Source organism: Micromys minutus, assembly GCF_963924665.1.
Source record: "Micromys minutus genome assembly, chromosome: 19".
Taxonomy (NCBI): domain Eukaryota; kingdom Metazoa; phylum Chordata; class Mammalia; order Rodentia; family Muridae; genus Micromys; species Micromys minutus.
The window spans coordinates 27972131-27995796 of NC_137954.1; the positions used below are offsets into that span (position 1 = coordinate 27972131).

General features: G+C 41.4%; 1 protein-coding gene across 3 annotated transcripts in view; it reads right to left on the minus strand.

Moving 5' to 3' along the window:
- Nucleotides 1–1020: 1020 nt before the first annotated feature.
- The window catches only part of PAX3 (paired box 3), a gene marked incomplete at both ends in the record, with an annotated part of 92209 nt that continues 69563 nt past the window's right edge, over nt 1021–23666 (minus strand). For 2 of the 3 annotated variants that reach the window (XM_080933183.1, XM_080933182.1), the window contains 4 exons: nt 1025–1059; nt 1550–1796; nt 19242–19456; nt 20261–20426. In XM_080933183.1, the coding sequence (XP_080789309.1) occupies nt 1025–1059; nt 1550–1796; nt 19242–19456; nt 20261–20426 (663 nt within the window). Of the gene's footprint in view, nt 1060–1549; nt 1797–19241; nt 19457–20260; nt 20427–23666 lie in introns of all 3 variants that reach the window. The other variant, XM_080933184.1, reaches the window with a different exon arrangement.

Sequence of the window (23666 nt, forward strand, 5' to 3'; positions counted from 1 at the left end):
ATCTGTGAGGTACACAGTATTGCACGCTGAGAAGCAGATATGTGATAATGTCACTTCCTCTCCATCATGCCCTTCCCCACACCCAGACTGGCTTCCAAATCAAGTGACTTGGGAAGTAAATGACATCCATCTTTCCCCACAGCAGATAACATGCTTTTTCTCCTTATCCCACATCTTTTTACAAGACATGTCAGTGACATTGGTTGATAACTAGGTTACAAATGACACGACGATATGGTAATAATTTATTGGGGAGATCCTTCACATCTAGTCTAGCGCCCTATAAGATGGTGGTGTTGATTTTCATATTGGTTTCCAGTGTGTCAAAGTCAAGGATTCCTCCATTTCCAATTCATTACGTAAGCAGTGTAAATGTCATAAGCTTGGTCAGCCTTAGACATTAAACCTATTAACTTTTAAGAATTCAACTGCAATATATGGGAACATTCTGTTTACTCAAGCTAGCCCATGAAAATCTCTCTCTCTCTCTCTCTCTCTCTCTCTCTCTCTCTCTCTCTCTCTCTCTCTCTCTCTCCCTTTCTCTCTCTCTCTCTCTCTCTCTCTCTCTCTCTCTCTCTCCCTTTCCCTCTCTCTCTCTCTCTCTCTCTCTCTCTCTCTCTTTCTCTCTCTTTCTCACACACACACAAACACACACACACACACACACACACACACACATACAAAATGGAATGTTTTAGCTTCTTGATCATCAACAAAGAGTTAGGGACATTTTGATATGTAGCCAGGTTATGTCACTGTCTTAAATGGTGCGTTTTATAGCTCTGGGTCTTCCTTGTCTCCCCTGCTTTTTGTCCAGTATGTTCAAAAAAGATTCTGAAAGCAACTACCAGAGAAAGAAAATCAATCCTTTCTTTTGTCTCCACCTCCCCCAAAAGCTGATTTTTTTAAATTTTGTTTATTTTTGTTTTTTTTTTTTTATTGTTTTGTTATGTTTTGTTTCTGAGAAGATTCTTCATGTCTAGTCTGTGGAGGCCGGAAACAGGGCTCCAAGTGGACAGTTCACTTATGCAATATCTGGCTTGAGATAATGAAAGGCACCTGTAAGGAAACACACGCAGCTTTTTAGGTCATGCTGGGACAATTCACAGTTAGGGGCAAGATCAGCTACAGGCTGACAATGTCATATTTAATACCACGGTATCAAAGGATCGAGACTAATATTTTTATTCCTGAGACAAGTTTGACACAACTCTGTGTCCTGGGCTTATCCCCATATGATCCTGGCGCTGACCTCATTAAGAACATGTGTTTCTAATGCCAGAGGTTACTTCATTTTGGCCAACCTCTGTGTTTTACCTACTGACAATCCGGTTTTCCGTCCCAGCAATTAATAACTGCAAGATGTTATTGACATCAGTTAAGCAAATAATTACACAAGGGAGCCTGTACTGTACCAATCAGCTGGCTTTGCCACAAAACTGATACCGGGATGAAAGGCTTAAACATGCCTCCAGTTCCCCATTCTCAAACAAGAGGTGATCGCTCTCCCTTCCAGGAGGAACTACCCCCTAGAACGTCCAAGGCTTACTTTGTCCATATTGCCCATACTGGTAGCCAGTGACAGGGTCCATACTGTAGCCTGTGGTGCTATAGGTCGGGGGACAGTAGGGCTGAGATGTGGGCAGACTGTCCACATTCTTCATGTGTTCCAGTCTCTGGCTGCAGCTGGCTGACACCGTGGTCGTGGGTTCCAGGCCCCCAGTGAGAGGGGAGAGAGCATAGTCGGTCTGAGGCTGGTGCGGTACCCCACCGTGGTTGGTCAGAAGTCCCATTACCTGCAGTGATGGGCAGAGTGGGAGAAGTTAAAGTGTGGGTAGAAACAGATTGCAGCCCCAAACCAGCTCAAGATCTTGAAAGGCCAACTTTTGAGTCTTTAGAGAGTCGTGGAGGAGTTTTTCTGAAGGATTTGACCCCGATTCAAAGTGGCAGCCACATGACCTCACCCAACGATAACATCTGACGGCGGCAGTTTCAGCAAAAGGAAGGGGAGGGAGAAGGAAAAGAAGGAAGGAGAGGAGGAAGACAGAGAAGGAGAGATTACACCATGTCCGCTGTGATAACATCAGACTGGAATTTCAAAAGAAAAGCAAAGAAGTGACAGAGAGAGGGAGATGTTATATCACTCTAAAGAGAAAGTCATCTAATATAGTTCATCTGGACACCCAAATGATGTGTGTGTGTGTGTGTGTGTGTGTGTGTGTGTGTGTTGTGTGTGTGTGTATTTCTGGCCATTAGACTCAAGAATTATACATGCTATGTGTTTATATGTGTGCACATTTATATGTGTACACATATGTGTGCTTGTACATGTATGTCTATATACATGTATAGTTGTGTACATTCATATGTGTGTACATATGTGTTGTGTGTGTATATACACATGTATTTGTTTGACCTCCCCACAAGCACTGCCAAATTTAACAAATAAATTTAAGTCACGTTTTTGTGTCTGCATCCTAAGACCTCCGTGTCTCTTTTCACCGAGTTCTCTCTCAAAGCAGCTTCTCTTTGTCCCTCGGTGAGCAGCTAGAGAGTCTTCTCAGTGTCCCCTGTGTTTCCCTCACTGTGACTACTGTATGGTTTCCCTTTTCCACGTTGATCTGTGAGACCTGAGAGAGGGGACACCTGCTTCCTTCCTACCCTAGCACTGCTTGGAAGCTACCAAACGAATGGTCAAAGATTCTCCAGGCAGGCAGACATGCCGGCCAAGCTCTACAATCCAAGCCTTCAGAATGTTGAGGCAGAAGGATTTCCCTGAGTTGGAGGCTAACCTATGTTATAACATGAAAGCCCATCTCAAAAAGCCAAAGCAAATCCCAAGATCCTCCAAGCATGTGCTTCTATTACCTAGTCATTCCTTTCTTCTTAGACTAATGTTTTGCTTATAAGAAGGGCTAAAGGGGACACACGTGGGGGTTTTTCCAGGTTAAAAATGACCTCAGAGAATAGGCCATCTTAAACAGTAATCGTAGAACAAAAAGTTCTTGGATCAGCTCCACGAAGCTTTTCCTAAACTCATACTCAATGACCCTTCAAGCTTTTCAGCTTGGAATATCAGTGGGTAATTCATTCAAAACTATAAAATAGCCACACAGGAAGAGAAACTACAGGAGCAATCTATTAGCTGGTAGAGAAACCTCCTCTGAAGAGCACAAACAGTCCTACTCAAAAGGTATTTATGTGAGGCATCCCGAACTGTGCAACACTTCATCTTGGTCCCACAGTTAAAAAACAAACAAACAAACAAACAAAAAAAAAAAAAAAAAAAACAGGCCAGTCCTCTGTGCTAAGCACAAAGTGCATTTATACATGGGCCATGTACTCCTAGATCTCAGGGCTCAATCACAGTGGGGTTTGAAGCTACTCCTACACCCCCATAAAGCTCTCTTACTCAGATTGGAAAACAAGATCCCATAATTTCCTTTGGGGAAAGTTTGTGTAACCTTAGAAGTAAACAAATTCTTAATAAAGTGTTAAACGGATCCATCTTTAGTGGGCCACAAGATAAGCATCTCAGAGAGATGCTTACTGCTGCTATTCTCCAAAAGGTTATTCCTCCCCCTGCCTTCACTTCCAGTCACTGATAGGAAGGCAGGTAAGACGGAAAACAGTAAATGCAAATTCTGAAAACCATTCCAGGGATCTAAATTTGTTGGCACTATGTGGCAAATGTGTGCAAAAGTCAAGCAGAGTTTCATGGGATGTGGGGGGGGGGGGTGGATACCAAGCAAATGACCTTAACAAAATGGAGTGCAAATCCATAGGCTGGCAGCCACAGGAAGACAGGCACCAGAACAGGGCTCTCAACCTTCTGCCACTGTGACCCTTTAACACAGTTTCTCATGTTGGGGTGACCCTCAACCCTAAAATTATCTTGTTGCTATTTTGTAGCTGTAATTTTGTTAGTGTTATGAAGTATAATATAAATATCTGATAGGCAGGATATCTGATATGATGTCCCTGTGAAAAAGTCATTTGACCCCCCCATAGGGGTCATGACCCACAGCTTGAGAACCACTGCTCCAGAGTAAGGTTTCTAATAGGGTCATGCCTACGTTTATACCTTTATGAGTTATTTTCTAAGTTTATAACACTTATAAAACTGTTCATAAGTTATTTTCTTCACAAGAAGGGGGCGTGTGTGCTGTAATAAGCTGTGTTAAACACGCATGTAGGAAAGACCATTTTGATTCTATCAGTCCTGAAACGAAAATATCCAGTGGGGTATCGGGTAAAAAGGAATTCAGTTTTAAATGAATGGTGTCTTTCAGGAAGATATTTCAAAAAAAAAAAAAAAAAAAAAAAAAACCTCAGTTCACTGTATGTGACTTTAAGAGAGAGATGGAATATATAGGTAAAGTCATGACTGAAGAGCTAAGAAACTTGGGTCAGAACTTATTCAAAACGTTACATACCATCCCCACGAACTAAACATGGACATTCTTGTGACAAACTTTCCCCTGCCACACATTTGCATAACTTTGAAGGAAAAGGTAATGTTTTTCCGGGGCGGGGTGGGGGGACAAAATGGAAAGGATATTTGTTTGCTGGGGGGGGCGTTGTTTGTTTGTTTGTTGAGATAGAATTTCTCTATATAACCCTGGCTGTCCTGGAACTCACTATGTAGACCAGGCTGGTCTTGAACTCACTGAAATCCACCTGCCTCTAACTCCAAGATCCTAGGATTAAAGGTATGGGCCACCATGACTGTTCAGAGTCTTAAACAGCTCTTCCCATGAGAAAAACAATAACAACAAAGCAGTGTCAGGTCCCGCTCATGAGGCGACCTTCTGCAGCATTTGTGTTAGGAAAAGTCAGAGCAAAATGTCGCTTTAAGAACTTGGGTCAGCGAGTGGAAGATAGAGAAAGCACAGCTGTATTCTAGGAAAATGGATGGCTGCCTTTAAGAATTTGCTGGGTAGAATGGGACACACCTTTAATCTCAGTACTATGGAGGTAGAGGCAGGGGGATCTCTGTGAGTTCTGACCAAGAGGTCTGCTCTACATAGCAGTTTCAGATCAGCCAAGGTTACGTAAAGGGATCTTGTCTTAAACAAACAAACAAGCAGACTGAACTGCTTCCGGCTTAGTAAGGCCCTGAGTCCACAGCCCAGGGACTGGAGTGTAAGAAGAAAAAGACCTTGAAACCAGTTGCCTATGGGTTCCTTTCGATACCTGAGGGAGCCCAACAGAGTGTCATTGTGACACAAATGTTTACTTTGTGATCCTTACAACCTAAGGACTGAAACCTGGGAGTGGAGACACCGAGGGCCTAAATTCCAAGCTCTCAGGAGGCTGAGGCACAAAGACCACAAAATTAAGGCTTCCCTGAGCTACCCAAAGAAACTCAGTCTCAGAAGAGAAGGAGAACAAAGAGGAGGAGACACAGGAGACGGGAGGAGGAAGAGAAAAAGACTAGTAAAAAATTATCAGTATTTTTGTCAGTAATTACAAAACCTCAAGGCAGCCACCATTTTTAATAACCTGTCATTTAAAAATTAAATAGAAATCTGTGGGGGAGGTGAGCATATCAATAGAAACACCACCACTTTTCCTTGCCAGAATTCAAAACCTCAAATCTCTATGGAAGGGTCCCATTACACTTTTATGTATGTTTCTTTAAACGCTATTTTATGCTTCAAATGCTTCGAGGGAAACTACGGAAACTTCTTTTTATGCACAAGAAGTTAGTAAATAAGTTTCTTAGCCTTCCCCCAATATGGTCATGGAATGCCACATGGCCCTCATCTAAGAATATCTCCAGTGTGTCTTCTATGCACTCTTTTCCTATAGCAATTGATTGTTTGACGCCTATAATAAAATCCTCATTTGTGTAAAAATAAAACCCTACACCCCTCCCTTTTATCATTAATGATCTATGTCTTCTACAAGGCTGACTTTTTTTTTTTTTTAATTTGAGTATAGGGAGAACACAATTGCTGTTTCCAAAAAAAGGTTTTGAAGAAAACAATTTCAAAGCTGCTCTATCCTGCCTCCCAGATGCTTGTCCCCATTTCTAGGAAATGCCAGGTAAGAGATGGGAATTAACGAGGAGGAAGAGAGGCTTTCTTAAATCAAGGTTCTGTCCTATGGGGGAAAGATGAGGGTCGCTGTGAGTGTTTGTATGTGCATATGCATTTGTGTCTGTGCACATGTGCATACAAGGACATGCAAGTGTGTGGTGTGGGATGAGGGGAGTGTGCCAGAGCATGACTATGGAGGTCAGAGGACAACTTGCAGGACTTGGTCCTCTTTTTCCACCATGCCCATCTTGGCAATGGGATTCAGGTCATCTGCCTCCTCGGGTGGCAAGCACCTTCATCTACCCACTGAGCCCTCCCACTCTCTCTGACTCTTGACTTTTTTACATCCAGTTCTATAACATGCCTAATCAAGGTTTCTGAATTAAGACTCTCTACTAAGCTCAGTTCTGAATGACACCCCCCCCCTCCCAAAGTGCCACCCAGGCACTACCTCCAACCTGTTTCACAGGTGACCTTTAGAAACAAATCCAAAACTTTGCAGTTCTGGGCCCACACTTCTTCCTTCCTCCCTCTCGCCCTGCCAGCGCCCATTTTATTAGAGACTTTTTTTTTCTGAAGATCGCTTGCAGCTCAAGTTTCAGGATTCTGAATAGGCTGTTTACATCTTGATTGGGAGATTACATGGTTCAGGAGAGAGCAACTCTTTACAACCGCTTCATGCCGAATTTCTCTTGAATTAATTTCCCTATTGTAAGATTAAATATAAAAAAAAGAAAAAACCCCTATGGGCCAAATTAAGATTTACATTTAAAACAATGTGTCTGGAAAATATTTGTCTTGGCACAGACGTTACGGTTCTGCTGTTGTCCCTCCTGTCGTCCCTCCCTCACAAAAGCTCAGAACTTATCAGAGATCTAAAATGACAAAGCAAATTAGCGGGTGTGCGTAGGAGCTTCTTTTAGCCTGGGGAGGAATTATGCTCTTGTCTTTATTCTTCTTGCACTCAAGTAATCAGACGTTCTTCTGATTTAGAATTTAACAACACACATTTAGTTAGTTTTAAAAAAAAAAAAAGCTTCAGTGAATTAGCTGTATATGATGCACACACTTTTTCGGTTGTTGATCCTTTTAGCCTTCCCTCCAAAACTCTACTGAGTACACGTTTTTTAAGATGTGGTTTATCTCCAAAGTCAAACCAAAAGAAAGAAAGACAGAAAAAGTCTATGGAATGCTTTTGTCAACACAGGTATCCCTGGAGTCCATTAATGGTTAAATCTTAACAAGTGTACCTCTGAGGCTGCAAACCTTCGATCTTAAACGATGCGTGCTGCTCAGAAAACATCTTCAGATTCAAATGCCTTAGGAATTATTCTGCAATTGATTAGCATCTAAATAATTAGATTTGGGGTCCTGTCTGTTTGAAAGCTGTAAGAAAGAGGGAAGTTGCCTAAAGGCAGCCGTTTCTCTTGGGGTCTGCATGGTGACCTCTCACCCATCCTGAGAGTTAGGCAAAGGGGCAGGAGGACTCCTACCTAACCAGATAGAGAAGCACGGAATCTCTTTAGGTAAGGTTGTGCTTTTTTCTTTTTTTTAATCCTTTGCTCACGTGTCACGTACAAGTAGCAGTGTTTAACGAGGGATGAAAAAGACAAGGAGTGCCAGACACTGCGCCTGTGCTGTGTGAACTCCCAGGTTTCATTTGCAAATGAAAGTGTCCCAACCAAAGTCTACTTCTGGCTAGAGACCAGTCCCAGAAATCACATCCGGTTTCTGAATTCCGTCCAGTACCTGTTTCTCGGTAGGCTAAGTGATAAGTTGACAGCTACGCACTGTTTAGTGTTTTCATTAATTTCATTTTGTTTTTTGGGGGGATGGGAATCAAGCCTAGAGCCTCATACGGTGCTGAGTAAGCACTCAGCCACTGAGCTACATCCTCAGCCAAGCAAATGTCTTTAAGGACTAATGAATGAAATAGAAATTGAGGCGATTAGCCTAGAAACGGCTCTCAAGGGGTACAGACACATGCATGCCTGTGTGTGTATCTAGTTTACTTCTAGCCAGTGATGAACAGTCATGCCGTTTCTACCATCATCAAAAAAATGAATTCTATTTAAAAAAAGGTTCAGTCTACCTAGACAAAAGAAAAAAAAAAAAGTCTGCTTGTTAAACACAATAGATACTAGACTATGTTGGACCCACCATAGACATAATAAACTTCTCATATGTTTTAATTCATTTACGCATGCCTGCATTTAATGTGCTTTAGAACCATGTCTATAATTAATATGATTTATGAGAAAGGAACACTTCAATATTGGGGGATAAGACACACTTTTTTTTTTCTTCTATGAATGAAAAATATAAGAAAATAGCTCAAGGAAAAATTGTTAGCCCATAGTGTATTCCTAGGGACTGACAGAGCCCTGAGTAAACTTGGGAAGTTAATGATATCCTCTTATCTGACCCTGACACATTCGCAGCATGTAATTTACAGAAGCTCTGTCCGGGGAATCTTGACAAATGTTCCTGAGGATGTCAGGGCAATGTTCCATTCTAATGCAAAACAGATGTGGGTCAGACACCCTCATTCATCACTTAGCACAGGGTCTCCAACTCTTTCCATGAGGAATAGCATTACCTGCTGTTAACTCTTGTCATTTCAGGGACTTTCTCACAATCGCAATAGCCCTGGAAAGCATGTGCTCTCAAACCCACGACCACTTCAGCAATCTGTCTGAGAACGAGACTGTGGAAGATCAAACATACATCAGCTTTGGTCTGTGACTGCTTCAGGATATGTTTGCTAAATGCTATTTGACCCTTTGGGACTTTAAATTCTAACTATAGAAAGGAAAATCTCAATGCTTGGGTATCCTCTGGGGCTTTGATGAGATGGCAGTTTGGAATTTCTCTCTAATTTCCTATGAACTGAACCTGCATTTAAGGAAATGCAGAGTGGCTCCACCCTGATACCCATCTGCACAGGCAAACTTCACTTCACTGAACTTTGTGCATGGCTCAACCCAGAACCTATAAATAGCTCTCAACAAATTAGAAACCCACATTGCCTGCCTGTGACGAGCTCAACTCTACCCCACTGAGGAAAGGAAGTAGGAGACCGAGCATTCCTGTCTCCCTAAAACTCTTTCCCCGAACCCAGAATTTAGACAAGATGGAGGACGACTTGAAACCTAGTGGTTTTGCTCTCAGGCCTCTGTTTTTTGTTCTTGCAGCCAAAGGACTAGCAAGAATCTTTTTTTTTTTTTTTTTTTTTTTTGTTTGCCCCTTTATCTGCCCTGCCTAAACATTAGTAGTCAGTTTGTAGCTTTTTCTTTAAAATTAGCCATCCTCTGACCCTCCCCCAAGTTCTTATATAGAGACCAGAGAATGTGGGGAGCCATCTGACCTTAATTAAAAGCACACATTCACCTGCACAAGTGTGAACTGTTTTAAAGACAAATGGGCCACGAGTTGGGTCTCCACCTGTGATTTCAATCGTTCATTACTTCCTGGGAAATGTTCCTTTAAACGGTGATAGTCTGGCATTCAACACGTTATAAATATAGTCGTGTGACATCCACAGAGGCTAAAACAAGAAATCCTGCCTGAAAATGAGAGACAGGTTACCCCTGAGCAGGGGGGTTTCCCACAGAGGAACACAGGCGGATTCAGTCCCATGGGGGCCATGTATGAGCCTCAGAACAGATTATAATAGGTTACCTAGAACTTTTTAAGAGCAAGTTGCTTCAGTGACACATGAGTATTTGGTGTGAGAAAAAGGAGCATTCCATCTTTTAAAAAGATACTTTGATTAGTTCAGCATTATGGAATGGCTGCACAGTGACTCACAACAACAAAAACCATTCCCTTCAGCCTAAAATCTGCTACCTTGTGATTCTGCAAAGCACACCGTATATGAACGCACGTGTCTGTGAGTCTGTGGGTACATGGGTATTCATGTGCATTTAGAGAGCAGACATTGATTTTGAGTGTCTTCTCCAACCACGTTCCATCTTAATTTTGACACCTGATCTCTCCTGGAACCTCAAGCTCACAGAGGCCACTAGACTAGCTTAGCTGGGTGGCCCGAAACCCCAGTAATCCTTCAGTCTCCGTTTCTCCAGCACTGAAATTACAGGTTCACATGCTAGTGTCCGGTTTTTAACCTGGGGGCTGGGCATAAGAACTCATGTCCAAATGCATGTACAGCGAGCTCTTTACCTACTGAGCCATCCATTGGTCCCCAAACCTCACAGTCTCGTGTGTTCAGGGAAAGAAGCCTAACTCCTCAGGTCCTCACTTATATGGAAAGCTCAAAAAAACGCATCTACACAGTAGATAGAAAGCGAAACAACAACAGTAAAACCAGAGTATAGCATTTCCAGAAAGGGGTGGGAGAACGGGCAGAGGGACAGAGAGATGGATTATGGGTCCACAGGTAGAATTTGATACTTAAAAAAAAAAGTAACATAATATTCAAAAATGTCAACAAATCACTGAATATTTCAAAGCTGGACGTTCCTACTGTGTCAGAGAGGTAGAAAAGCGATTGCGCTGATCTGAACATTGTCTGCATATGCTGAAAAACCACAGGTAAGTATCCCATAAAGAAAAACATGCTTTTGCAATGGTCGCCCCTCAAAGGGCCTCCCAGCTGCCTGCCCCTTCCACTGGTCATTGGGACATCATAATCACTACTCTCAGAAATTCCAGTTTACCAACTTCAAGCTGAATGCCAAGAGCCATTTTTAAATACTGCCCTATACACTGAAAAATATACACCTTTGATGAAACCCAGACAGATTCTTTAGGGGAGGGAAAACAAAACAAAACAAAACGAAAAACAGTACACAACCGAAGGCTGAATCGAGTCTTCTGTGTTTGCGACACAAAGCACACATTCAGCCATAATTGAATAAATATGCAAGTATTCAGATTTCTCTAGATATTGCCATTTTGCAAATGCAGTAATAAATTAAAAGCTTTACATTGCATTCCAACCACATATAAAGGGTTGATTCAGACCATAGGCCTTGCATGAACCTAAATGGCTTGTCAGTATACTGCTGACTACAAGGACAAACCTTTGATTCTAGTTAGCTTAGTTATAAACTAAGCGATCACACTCAATTTTTCTTTTCCTCTTTAGTGACTAGAGGAATTCAAATGAGCCTTAAAATGACCCATGGGCCACTGTCTAATTTGTTGAAAGCACAGGACAGACAGGGCAGCAGAATTCCTATTTATGTCAACTTAGTAAAACACACACACACACACACACACACACACACACACACACACAAAACTTCAGCACAAAAGGTTTGCCTGTGGCTCTCTTGGGGATCATGATTTCTGATGCTGTCACTAGATGACTCTCCTCCATCTACAAAAAGGAGATTTGGGCTAACCTGTTGTTACTCTCACAACTGTCCACATCTAAGTAAGCCGAAAGGCCACACCTAGAGCCACTATAAACCAGGATGCTCCTCATGTTTTGAAGGATAGAAACCTCAACCTGTAGAGCAAGATCCAAGGCACCAGGATAGTCAGTGACAGCTTGTGTGGATTCAACAAAAGAATTAACAGCAGTAATATTCACCGGGGAGCGGAAGCCCCCAGCAGAATGGGAATAGCTGAAAATCCACAAATGTTCCTGGAGCTCTTCTGGTATCGCTGAAATGAGTTCATTTATGATCGTAAACAGTCTGAAGTCACTGTAAACATGTGGGGTTTCTCAAGCCCTGGGAATGAGCTCATGGGCCATGTTAGAAAAGAAGCAGAAAGGTACAGAGACTTTGGAGAGCAGCCGATTTTGAACAAAACGCGTCTCCGTCCCAGCTTTGTTTGACAATCAACAAATCTCTTTAATCAAAATCACCTCCTCTTCCTTCCACAGATGAGTTTCTGGAAAGTGTGGAGGCAGGAAGGGGCTCCTTGGGGAACTGGGTTGGTGTGGCAGACCACCTGCTTGGCTCCTCAGCGCAATAAAAGGATTGGATCAGTCAGTCATCCATTGGTAGGTCAAATGTGGAAAAGCAAATGGCTTATCAATACTACTGGCCTCAAATAGCTTCTGAAGGTGTGTCCAAAACGTCCAGAAAAAAAAAAAAAAAAATAACAGTTCTTTTGAAAGGGGAGTTGGCTGTACCAGTAAAGGAAACCTTACTGGGCTTCCCTGAAGAAACAGCACAAGAGGCAGGGGTTTTCTAATAACAAAGATTTTCACCAAAACAGATGAAACAGAAAAGCGCCCATTGTAACTATTTTTAATACTTTATCTTTAACATCCAAAGTCCATCCAGATAAAAGGCTCATCTGTGGCAAGTTCTTTATATCTTAATGGACGAGCCACTGTCATCCCCCCTTTGTCACTAAAGAATGTGAGCTCATACTTAACTCTGGTCCAAAGGGAAATACGAGTAGAATCAAAAGCAGTCCTGACTTTAATGTATACATATTAACACTTAGCTGCTTCTCCATAACCAGTTCCAGCATTAACAAATGTTTGTCAAAAGAAACGGTATTGAGCGATTGAAATCTGATTTGAAATGGGACCATAATCGTCTAATCCATATATGCATGAAACGGGGACACTGCCTAATGAGCGTAGCCGACACCAAATACGCAATTTACATACATTACACACCAATAATCTCAATTTTAATATTATTCTTTAAAAGCAACTGGATGGGAACTTGAGGGAAAGGCTTTCCTTTGTCAAGTGTGAATGAGAACAGCCGAGGAGGCTGGCGTCCTGTGCCCTCAGTCACCACCTTGTTAGTGTGGGGATTCAGTCACTCTTTCTAGTGCTGTGACAGGCCTGCGATCCCAACGCCACAAGTATGTGACTGTTCAACCAGACTTAGATGGATGGTCAACAAATCTGATGAGATCCACAGACCACGTCCTCCTTCCGGAGGTGCTGAGTCCTGTGCAGACTTTCAAGCTGATACATAGATCTTTATGAGATTTTTCCCCTCAGGAGATTAGGCATGAAACAGGACAGGTGCATGGGTTATTCGATTACATCTTACCCAAGACCTGGACAAAATGTGAAAGGTGGTCTCTGTGCGAAGCTCTGTTAACAACAGGACTCTGTTAATAACAGTTAAATGTTCTCTAAAACAAACCCCCTTTTTTTAAAATTCAAGCTTATTTTCCTATTTTGTCATTGGCTTCACTCATAAGCCAGAATGAAACTCTGCCCATCTGCTCTAAAGTGTGCTCATACTGCCCAGATTTATAGCAAATGTAGTTTTAAGTGTTGCTGGAACGAGTCTCAAAATGTATGGCCTCTGAGGTTGCAAACAGGACTTCCTCCTTCTACAAAGGAGAGAGCTTTAAACTGAGTGTAGGAAAGTCTCTTACATATCAAATGGCTCCATAGAAGAAAAAAAAAAAAAAACAGTGATATGAGAGTAAATGAATCAAAACCATATGGATCAAATGTTCCCTAAAATGCACAGTTTGAAAAATGAAGTAGAAAAAGTATTTGGCAAAAATGTGTTTTAGGTTTTACCAAACCCAAAACATTTGAAGAATCATTTGCAATTGTTGACGAAGCCTAAATGTTGCCAAGTTGGCCCATTTTCATAGATGACAGAACAATAGAGAATTTCCCTAAACCCCCTGTAACCAACTGATAGTGTGTTTCATTCAAGAGCTCGTTGGAAGCTGTTGACAAATCCTACAAAGTTTACAGAAGTAGGTAGACATGGGGCATGAAATTATAAAAGTTTGTTAATCTAATTGCCCATGTTGGGAGTGTTGGCTATGTGTGCTTTGGGGGTTGGGAAGCATTGAAGGTAGTATTTCATGCAAAGGAAAGCTAATTAAAAAAATATGGGCCACATGTTAATGAGCCTCATGTCTTGAGCGTGCGGTAATATTTTCTTGCAATCCAATTTCCAAGCCAGTGTCCTCTGTCTCTCCCACAAATGCAGTGAGATTTTGAACAGTATCTGTGGAAGGGGAAATCAATAATCCTTGGGTCCTGTGTTATCCTTGCAGCAAGGGAATATAACCTTTCAAACAAGTTATTGGCACCAGGAAAAGACCTTCTGAGGGTGAGTTGGGTGGTCTTCTGGGGTGGGGGTTGCATACTGGAGCCTCATTCTGAGCCCTGTCTCCTAGAAAGGTTAAATATGTCAGACAATTATTCAGAAGGTGAAAAATATTGAGTTTATAACCTGCCCTGCCCCTGTCTGTTTCTGAGAATCTTGCCTCATGTCTCCTGACAGATCCAGTCTGTGCTAGCAAATGGGAGGCCAGCCCTCCATTTGTGAAACCATTTGGCCATGCTCACATAACAAGCAGGTCAAGGGCAATGGCTAATGCCCATTGAAAATTTCTTACAACATGATGCTTCCTTTGGCAGAGACTAGTAACAGAAGTGTGTGACTCATGTTCACAGAAGAATAACTAGGAGAAGGCAGATAGAAAGAGGGTGGGTACCATTTGGCAAATGATGTGTCTATTAATTCCTTATAGAACAACTAGATGTCAACTGATCATAATGGCCCACACCCGTAATTGCAGCATTGATAGACTAGGGTAAAAAGATTGTTAGAAGTCTTAAACTCACTTGGTATAGAGTGAGACCTTGTGTCGAGAAAAATATAAAGCAAAGAAATAAAAACAAACAAACAAAATACAAAAAAAAAATACCTATACATTGGCTCCCATATATTCTATTCCCTGCTACTTTGAATAGTCAATAATATACCAACATTGGTGATACTGGAGAAAATACCAAATAGAATGCACAAATATTTTATATATACCAAATAGACTCAACCAAAGATAGCTACAATGAATTGACCACAATAATTCAAAAACAAAACAAAACAAAACAAAACAAAAACTATCAGATGGGAAATCTGTATATTACCATCTATCTCAATTTTTAGGAAGGCTTAAAACATAAAAAAAAAAAAAAAAAAAAAACCATCAATGTATAAAACCATGACCAATGGTTGTCCTGGAACTATTACAGTGCTGAGGCTGGCTTGGCCATGTAAAAGACAGTATGATATCATTTCCTACCCCTGGAACAGAGCCAGCAGGGCATGGGCCTCTATGAATGTTAATGGTTGCTGTGCCTATAAGGCTTGTTTGTAATATAATGTACGTATTTTCAAGTTGTTTTCTCTCTGCCAAGGTTGATGACTTCATGATAATCAGAGATAGCATGAGTCCAGGAGGCAAGGTTATGTCTATGTCTCAGGAAAATGGTAGAATGTCGGGACCTTCAGGACAGCCCTTAAGGCTGTGGGAAAGAATGCTGAAAACATGAGTTTGAAAATATATTTTTCAGCAATATAAGGATGTAATATAAATTGCATAAGGAGCTTCATAGCTCCTTATAAAGAACAGAGGCAGCTATGTTGTGAGACAGCTTGTCAGAAAGATACCAAGGAAGAGATTTAGGGAGTGGTGATCTCCAGGCAAAATGCTGCCCAGCTAAGTGTTTGTTTGTTTGTTTGTTTTTTGTTTATGCTTGCAACGGCAGATGGATTTGAGTTCAAGGTCAGGCTGGGGCAGAGCTAATTTAGGTCAAGGTGTGGTCAGAATGGTAATTTTAGAATGGGATCCCACCAAACTATCTTATTGTTTGTGCTTCTGTTTGCTGTCCCTTTTGAAGAATCCGGGGGCTGGGGTCCTGGGATGCTAATTCATAAGATAATCGAAAGGGAACCTGGGATAATAACTGAATTAATATGCTTATTAAAAAAACCTAAGTTTTGATCTGCAAGAAATAAGCTATCCAGAGAGTTTTTAGAATATCAAGAAAAGGCTGTGGGAGAGAGCAATCTGAAAAGCTGTCTTGATCAGAACACACACATACACACAGAGAGAGAGAGAGAGAGAGAGAGAAAGAAACCCATGACTTGACTTTGAATTGTTTATTTCATCCCTCCCAGACACCCTTCTCTCAGAATCCCTCTCCAAGCTGAGGCTGGTAATACAGTCAGCAAGAAATGTTTTTATTACTGGTAGAAATTAAAAGATGAATGAAAACCAGTCTTATCAAAAACAATTCTAAATTAACCTAAACTTAAAACCTAAATTCAGGGGCTAGAGAAAGAGCTCAGCAATTATGAGCACTGATTGTTCTTACAGAGGAACTGAGTTCAATTTCCAACATCCACATGGTGATTCACAAATGTATGTTACTCCAATTCCAGGAGATCCAACACCCTCTTCTGACCTCTGTGGACACCAGGAATATATGTGGTACACATACATCTCTACAGACAAAACACTCTTACACATAAAATAAAATTAATGAATCTAAAACCAAAAACTAAATTCAACCCCCAGCACTGACCAAAAACAAACAAACAAATAAACCAAAAACCAGAGGCCAACTTAGAAAACTAGTCTCTACCAGTGTTTTTCAAATGTAAATAAAATCCTGTCTCTGCTTTGTTTTGAAATGGGTTTCTTTCCCAATCAAGAATAGACTAGATTCTAAACCAATAACCAAGAGCCCTAGATACTAATTTCAATCCCCTTAAACTAATAGTGGATTACAATCTCAATCTCCAGTCCTGCCACTGAATTTGCCTGTTCAGTAGGTGACAAAACAGAGGTGGAGGATGCAGAAGGGCAAGTAGGGAATAGAGAAGTGACAGTCACACCACTTCTGTTCTCAGAATCATATGATCCAATCCATGTGTCAATAATGGAGTCTCCGTAAAGCAGGAACTCCAGGACTACCACTCTGACTGTCTCTTCTCTTAGCAGATGAACCAAGTCATTAGACTTGGGTTCGAAGACAGACAACCAAGACCACTGTAACATCATTTACCTCAAAAGAGGCATTGTAGTGAAACAATCGATTCAAAGAGCTGTAGAAATCTGAGTTCTAAAACCAATGTTCTCTTCTGTTATTTTTCATATGTGTTCAGATGATACAGAGTTACTCACCCCCTGTCTTGTCCTCTACTTTGCCTAAGGATATTATTCTCTATTTCTGATTCAGTGGGAACACTGTAAGCATGGAACCCTACTGGTGATCTACAGTAGAAACACAAAATACACTATTATTCAGGAGTGTAAATATGGAACTGATATGGTATGCAAGATGAAATAAACTCGGGAAAGTAGTCTATGGGATTTTTCTCCTCAATGGTACATATGAAATGACCCCACTCTGCCACCAATTCTAAAGCTTTCTTAAAGGTGACTGTTAATAGCCAGATGATCAATTTCTAATGTGTCTGCTTAGCTAATACGTCTACAGCCAGATTCCTTGTTTGCATGCAAGAAACTAACCAGGTCACGTACAGAGTTCAAGGTCATGTTATTTCCATTACAGCAGAAGAAAATAAAGTTCTGAGACATTCTGATGGAATCCTGCCTCTCACCGAAACAGCTCCTGTCCCAGTTTAATCTCAACCACATTAATCCCATAAAGAGCTGCTCTCTACGGAGCTGGAGACATGCCAGCTGCTTTTCCAGAGAACATGCGTTCAATTCCCAGTACCAACATGGCAGCTCACAACTGCTGTAACTCCACTTGCAGGGCATTTGCCATCCTCACACAGGCAGGACAGATACCAATTCACATAAAAATAAATTTATTTTTTTAAAAAAGCAAAAGCTGTTCTCTAGCCTCCAAGTGACTGATGCTAAGACTGGCAGAGCCTTCCAATTTTACTTGTAAACTCTGGAAGATGTTTCTTGATGAAACCCTGAGTGTTAAAAGGCTGCCAGTTCGAGAGGAAGCCTGTCATTGTCATGTAAAAAAAATCACATCCCCCCCCCCCAAATGCCAGTACTTGGAAATCAAAGGAGCTAAAAGTCCTTCTATTGTTTTCCTGTTGTTATTTCCCTGCTGAGGTTTAAAGCCACCTCTTGCTTTTTTTTTCTTTCCCTAAGCCCAGGATGTGCTATAGGAATCTATAAAACTTAATTACATTTACTGTTACAAAAAAGGATTTATGAACTTTTGCCTTGAGGCGGAAATGTTTATTTCATTGACTTTGCGATCCAGCCTTTTCAACTCCTGTGGCTTTGAACTTCTCAGCTGCTCAGAGTTATCACCATTGCACAGAGCCCAAGAGCTCTGCTCCGAAGACGCACACCACAAGTTGAAGAACCCGGGGAAGGCAAAGATATATGAGTCGTTACTTTGGCCACCCTTTGTGCCATTAAAATCTCATTTTCTGCCTATTAGAACACCCTCTCGGTGCTTAGGCAGCGGTGATAGTCCGTGATTAGTGTGTAATTGAGTATAATTGTCTTTTCGGTTTTCATTTGTGTCATCCTGAGCTTCTCTCTGTTTTTCTAACCAACGAGAGGGGGAAAAAAAGAAGTAGAGAAAAGATAAAGCTGTTAAAACTCTCACTCTCGGCCCCAAAGAGATCCACGATTGTAATTATAGATTGCAATGCCTTTGTGGCATTTCTCCAAATTTAGTGGGTGGCTTTTCTTGCCACCTGGGCCAACTGCTCCCTAATAAAATCAAGCTATCTGTATTTAAACAACCACTAATAATGTCAAGTTCAGACAGATGCCACATGTAGGAAATTTAACCATCCCTCTGACATGCAATTATCAGGGCAATTTCTTAATGCAATCCTCCACGAAAAACTCATAGTTCGATGCAAATTAGAAAAACAATTACAACGTCCAAATATTTATATAGTCCCAAAGACTAGCCATTCTCCTAATTTGTGTTCTAACTCATTCATTTTAGTCTTCAGCTGGGTCTTTCTCTCTCCTTCCCCCTCTTCCCTCTCTTTCTTCTTTCCTTTCCCTCTCTCCCTCCCTTCCCCCTTCTCTTTATATACAACTTTTCTGCTTCCTCTCCAATAATGAGAATTTTTATTCAAAATTCTGCCAGATGACCAAATACCACTTGAAACAGACAAACAAACAAAAACCAAAGGGGAGGGGGAATGACCCTGACAGGTTTGTAAAACTTTCAGCCAAAGCTCCAAGCTAGGCACAGGAAAGACACAAAACAAATGCCTTGTCAACTGAGCATAAACAGGTCTCCATGATTGCGTTAGAAGTCACTTGAATTTCAAGTCTAAGCTACAACTTCTGATGTCTCCAGTAGAAAGGGAGGGAAGAGAGAAAGGAAACTTAGAAACTGAAATCATGTGGCTCGTATAAGGAATACATTATGGTTTACATTTGGCAATTCATTATACCCCTGCCTCAGGGAATTGACTATTTGGTTCTGGTAACGGCAAATCATCTGTCTAGGAACACGGGACTGACCTGAGGTGAAAGGCCATTGCCAATGGTGGGGTTCATGGGGTTGGAGGGCCCCGATGGAGGCACAAAGCTGTCTGTATAGCTTGAAAATCCATGCCTGGTGCTGGGGAGGCAGTAGGCAGAGCTGCTGTCTGCGTTCGAAGGGATAGTGCTTTGGTGAACAGTGCTCGGAGGAAGCGGCTGAGGTCTATGAACAGTGCTGCTGGGATCTGACACGGCTGAAACAAAGAAGAAGTAACCATCGTGAGCAACCATGATGGTCTCTGGTAGGTAGACCAGCAGAGCAAGTTCATTGCAAAAGTTCTCATTAATGGCTAGCCATCGGTCAGATACTACATGACTTCCACCGGCATTCCCAATCATGCATATGTAAAATCACATAACGAATACAGGTGCATCTCTCTTTGCATGTCTACAAGCACATAACTGTGTATACCAATGCCCGTGGCACACTCACCTTGAACGTGAACACAGTTACTACATTGTCGATACTAACAAGTTGGTCTGGGCAGTGAACACGATGTAATCACTAATAGATACCAAATTCCTCATCAAATGTACTCTTAAGGCATTAACATATGAACAGTGCATCGAAGTTTCAAGTGTTGAAAACACTGTCTTTCACAAGCCCCCAAAAATCTTACAGTTTAAGCATCATACCATTTCCCTCTCGTCCTAACACATGATGAGCTTACCAAAGCTTACCTTCCCTGGATTACTACTGCAGCAATCACAGTCCCAGAAACCTCAGTTGATTGCAACCAGGGGAGGAAAATCATACGTTTCTTTAGGAAAGTTGCATTGGTTTTAGAACAATGAAAAGATGCTACATTGCTTCAAGGGTAGCACAAACTATTTCTGAGACATGGCAGATATGTATAGGACGAGCTGATGTCATGTGATTGTCACACCAAACAGTATCAATGTCAGTCAGCATCACAGACAAGATTCACTGTGTCAAACAGCCAATGGAAGGCGACTGGGAGTTACATTTTCATGCCCTCTTTTCTCTTCCTAGATACCTTGTGGAATAGACGTGGGCTGATAAGAGGTCTCCGACAGCTGGTATGTTGGCAGGGTTGGCATGGCGGTGGGAGGGAATCCCCCTGGGATGAGATGGTTGAAAGCCATCAGTTGATTGGCTCCAGCTTGCTTCCTCCATCTTGCACGGCGGTTGCTAAACCAGACCTATGGATTTAATTTAAAAATTGAGAATTTCACTGATGAAATAATAGTACATTCTTAATGAATTTTTCATGGTAAAACAGATTAAAGGCCCCTTACTGACAGGGGAAATACGGGCAAGAACCCTCTGTCTTCGGTAATAGGTAGGGGTGAAAGGGGAGTTAAATGTCGGGAGGTCAGGAAAGGGGCTGTATAGACCCTTTATGGATTTGGATCAGCTCTAGCAAAGCTGGTGATGACAGCGGGCAGAGACAGTTGTGCAGGGTCCCAAACAGGAAGTGTTTTTTACTGCTGCTATCAATGCCCTTCACTCTCATACCACAGCCCTTCCAGGAAACCTATGATGCACTTGGACAACCCCACACACCAACATTCACACATATAGCACATGCCCTAAAGTTGACCTGGCCAATTACATGCACCAAGCCTTGGGCTATATATTTCTATCAGTCTATTTCTGTAGATCTGTAATCAGTGTAAGTATAGGTTCTAGATCAGTGGTTCTCCACCTTCCTAAAGTTGCAACCCTTTAATACAGTTCCTAATGTTATGGTGACCCTCAACCATAAAACTATTTTCATTGCTACTTCGTAACTGTAATTTCACCGCTGTTATGAATCATAATGTAAATATCTGTGCTTTTCTGGTGGTCTTAGGTGACACACCCCCTTGAAATGGCCATTCATTCCCCCCCCCACCAAGGGGTCACAACCCACAGGTTGAAAAACACTGTCCTGGTTACATGAATTGAACAAAAGTTCATACAAGTAGAGCCGTTTGCCCATCTCTTTCAGATGTGACACACCACACTGATCTCAATTAGAATAGGTGCCGATGAAGCACTTCAAACAAAAGGGAAGATTTTCCCAATGAAAATAGTTTGTTTCTCTTGGTACCTGTGTTATGTACTGTTATGCTCTGTGTTGAACACTTAAATTAATCACCCTACGTTCAGAAAAATTTGTTGAAAAAAAAATTTTTGAATTACCAGTAATTCAAAACAGATTTTTTTTCTTGTGTCAAAGGAGAGTAAGATACCAGCCAGAAATATAACTGAATGTTTAACATGCCAAGTGATACTATATAGGTCTTTAATACACCTTGAGCTCTTGTCCAATTATGATTTAAACATGAATAATTAAAACATTAAACAAAACTTGGAGAAAAAAATTTTAGGGCACACACATAGTATTTATCATACCACAGGAGAGGATATCTATCAATTAAAGTATTAATATATTTATCCAAAAGTTCACTGAGATTTAACATGGTAAAAAAACATAGCATTCAAAGCTGAAGGGTCAGTAGGGGATGAGAGTTTGGGATTCAGGCAGCAGCCTCCTCCACAAAGCCCAAAAGAATAACTCACAATGGGCTGGAGAGATAGCTCAGCTGTTGAAGGCTAGGCTCACAACCAAAAATATATGAATGGCTCACAAGACACAGAAGTTCTATGTTAGAAAGTCAAAAAATCAAAATCAAAACAAAACTTTAAAGTGGGGACAAAGTGTCTGCTCATCTTAAAAGTTGGCCATGATTGTCACAGGAAGTATCTTTCTAGATAGAGGTCACAGTGGAGTGCAGAAAGACTTGACCAGCCTGGCTAAGAAACGAGAATTTCACAGAGACACTCCTTGCCCAGAACACATATGGGAGGTAACTTGCAAGAGCCCATTCTCCCCTTTCACCATGAGGGTTCCAGGGGTTGAACTGAGGTCATCAGACAGACTTTGTGGCGAGTACCTTTATCCACTAAGCCTCGCACACTCCCAATATTAACTTTTAATAGTCTTTATGTTTCCAAGGGGAAAAGAAGGCAATCCAGTATTTCCCCATGTTGATGAATAATTGAATTAAAGTTTCATTTGACGTAATGAATTCCCACCTGGTGTCACGAAACCAGGAGCGCTCGATTTCAAGCCCGCATTGGTTGTGTTTTCTTCTTTAAACTATATGACTCCCAGGAGCATCATGGGAAGAAAACCATTTTCAAGGAAGAGTTTGGCACAATGGTGTTAGTGAAAGAGTCTAGGGGTGAGAATTCACACCTAGTAGTCGAACTTCGAATGATAAAGCTACAAGGATTAAGAGACCTTTGATTCAGAAAGGCTGTTGCTTCACCCATTCAAGATCAACTGCATGCTGCAAAGTTCCAGATTTCTGTGCTATCCTGGGAGAAGTGAATGGCTAGATGCCTTGAGGTGACATCATTAATGCAGTCACCATCCTGAATTCCAGTGCACCCCTCCACGAAGCACTTAGAAACCCACACTTGGATATGGTGGAAGCATGTTGTCTGGCTTTCTGCCTACTACCATCTATAACCTTTAGATAAGCAAGTTCATTTGCACTGGGCAGGATTGGCTATGGCTGAATTCCCCACAAAGCTTAGCATAACAAGGCTTCCCAAGACTGAGAAGTAGATGCCAGCTTTGCTCAAATAATAATGAAGACAATCCCCAATTTCCACAAGTACCATCAAAAGGCAGAATCCAAACAAACTAAGTGGCTACAGATTCGAAGTTCACACTCATTTTCTTTTCCCAAACTGATTCTATTAAGTACTAAAGACATAGCAGGAACCCATGAGGAGTTTATTTTTAAATATTTATGGTATATTACCTGTTATAGTTACAATTAAAAATAAAACTATTTCTTCTTTTTTGGGGGGTCACAAGGATGTGGGGGCATACCTAGAAGGACTGGGAAGTGGATGTGATCAGGGTTCATGATATGAAATTCCCAAATCATCAATCAAAGTATTATGTAAAAAAAAAAAACAAAAAACAAAAAACAAAACCTGACTGGAAGAAGCTAGGTGGTATCACTCAATGTTAAAGAATTTGCCTGCCATGTAAGAGGCCTCAGGCTTTTCAAACTCAAACATAGCCATTAAAACAAACAAACAAACAAACTCAAGAAAAATACTTTGAATCAAATCTTTACTGAAAAGCAAACTTCCAACAGGAAGTTTGGGGTTCCCAAAGGAAAGAATCCCACTACTTAACCTATGCTCCTTCCCTCTATCCAGAGCTCTGTTCTGGGGAAAACCAGGCCCAGTAAGGCCTGATCTGCTTGTCTCTGGCTATTTAACCAGAGATTTTTTTTTTTAATGATCTAGCCAATGCCAACTTCAGTATTTCTAGAACCACCCATGCTTGCCAGACACATCACTAAAGAAAAAGCATACTGACAATGAAGACTGCCTTCAGCCTTTGCCCTGTAAACAGCTTCAATTCCCAG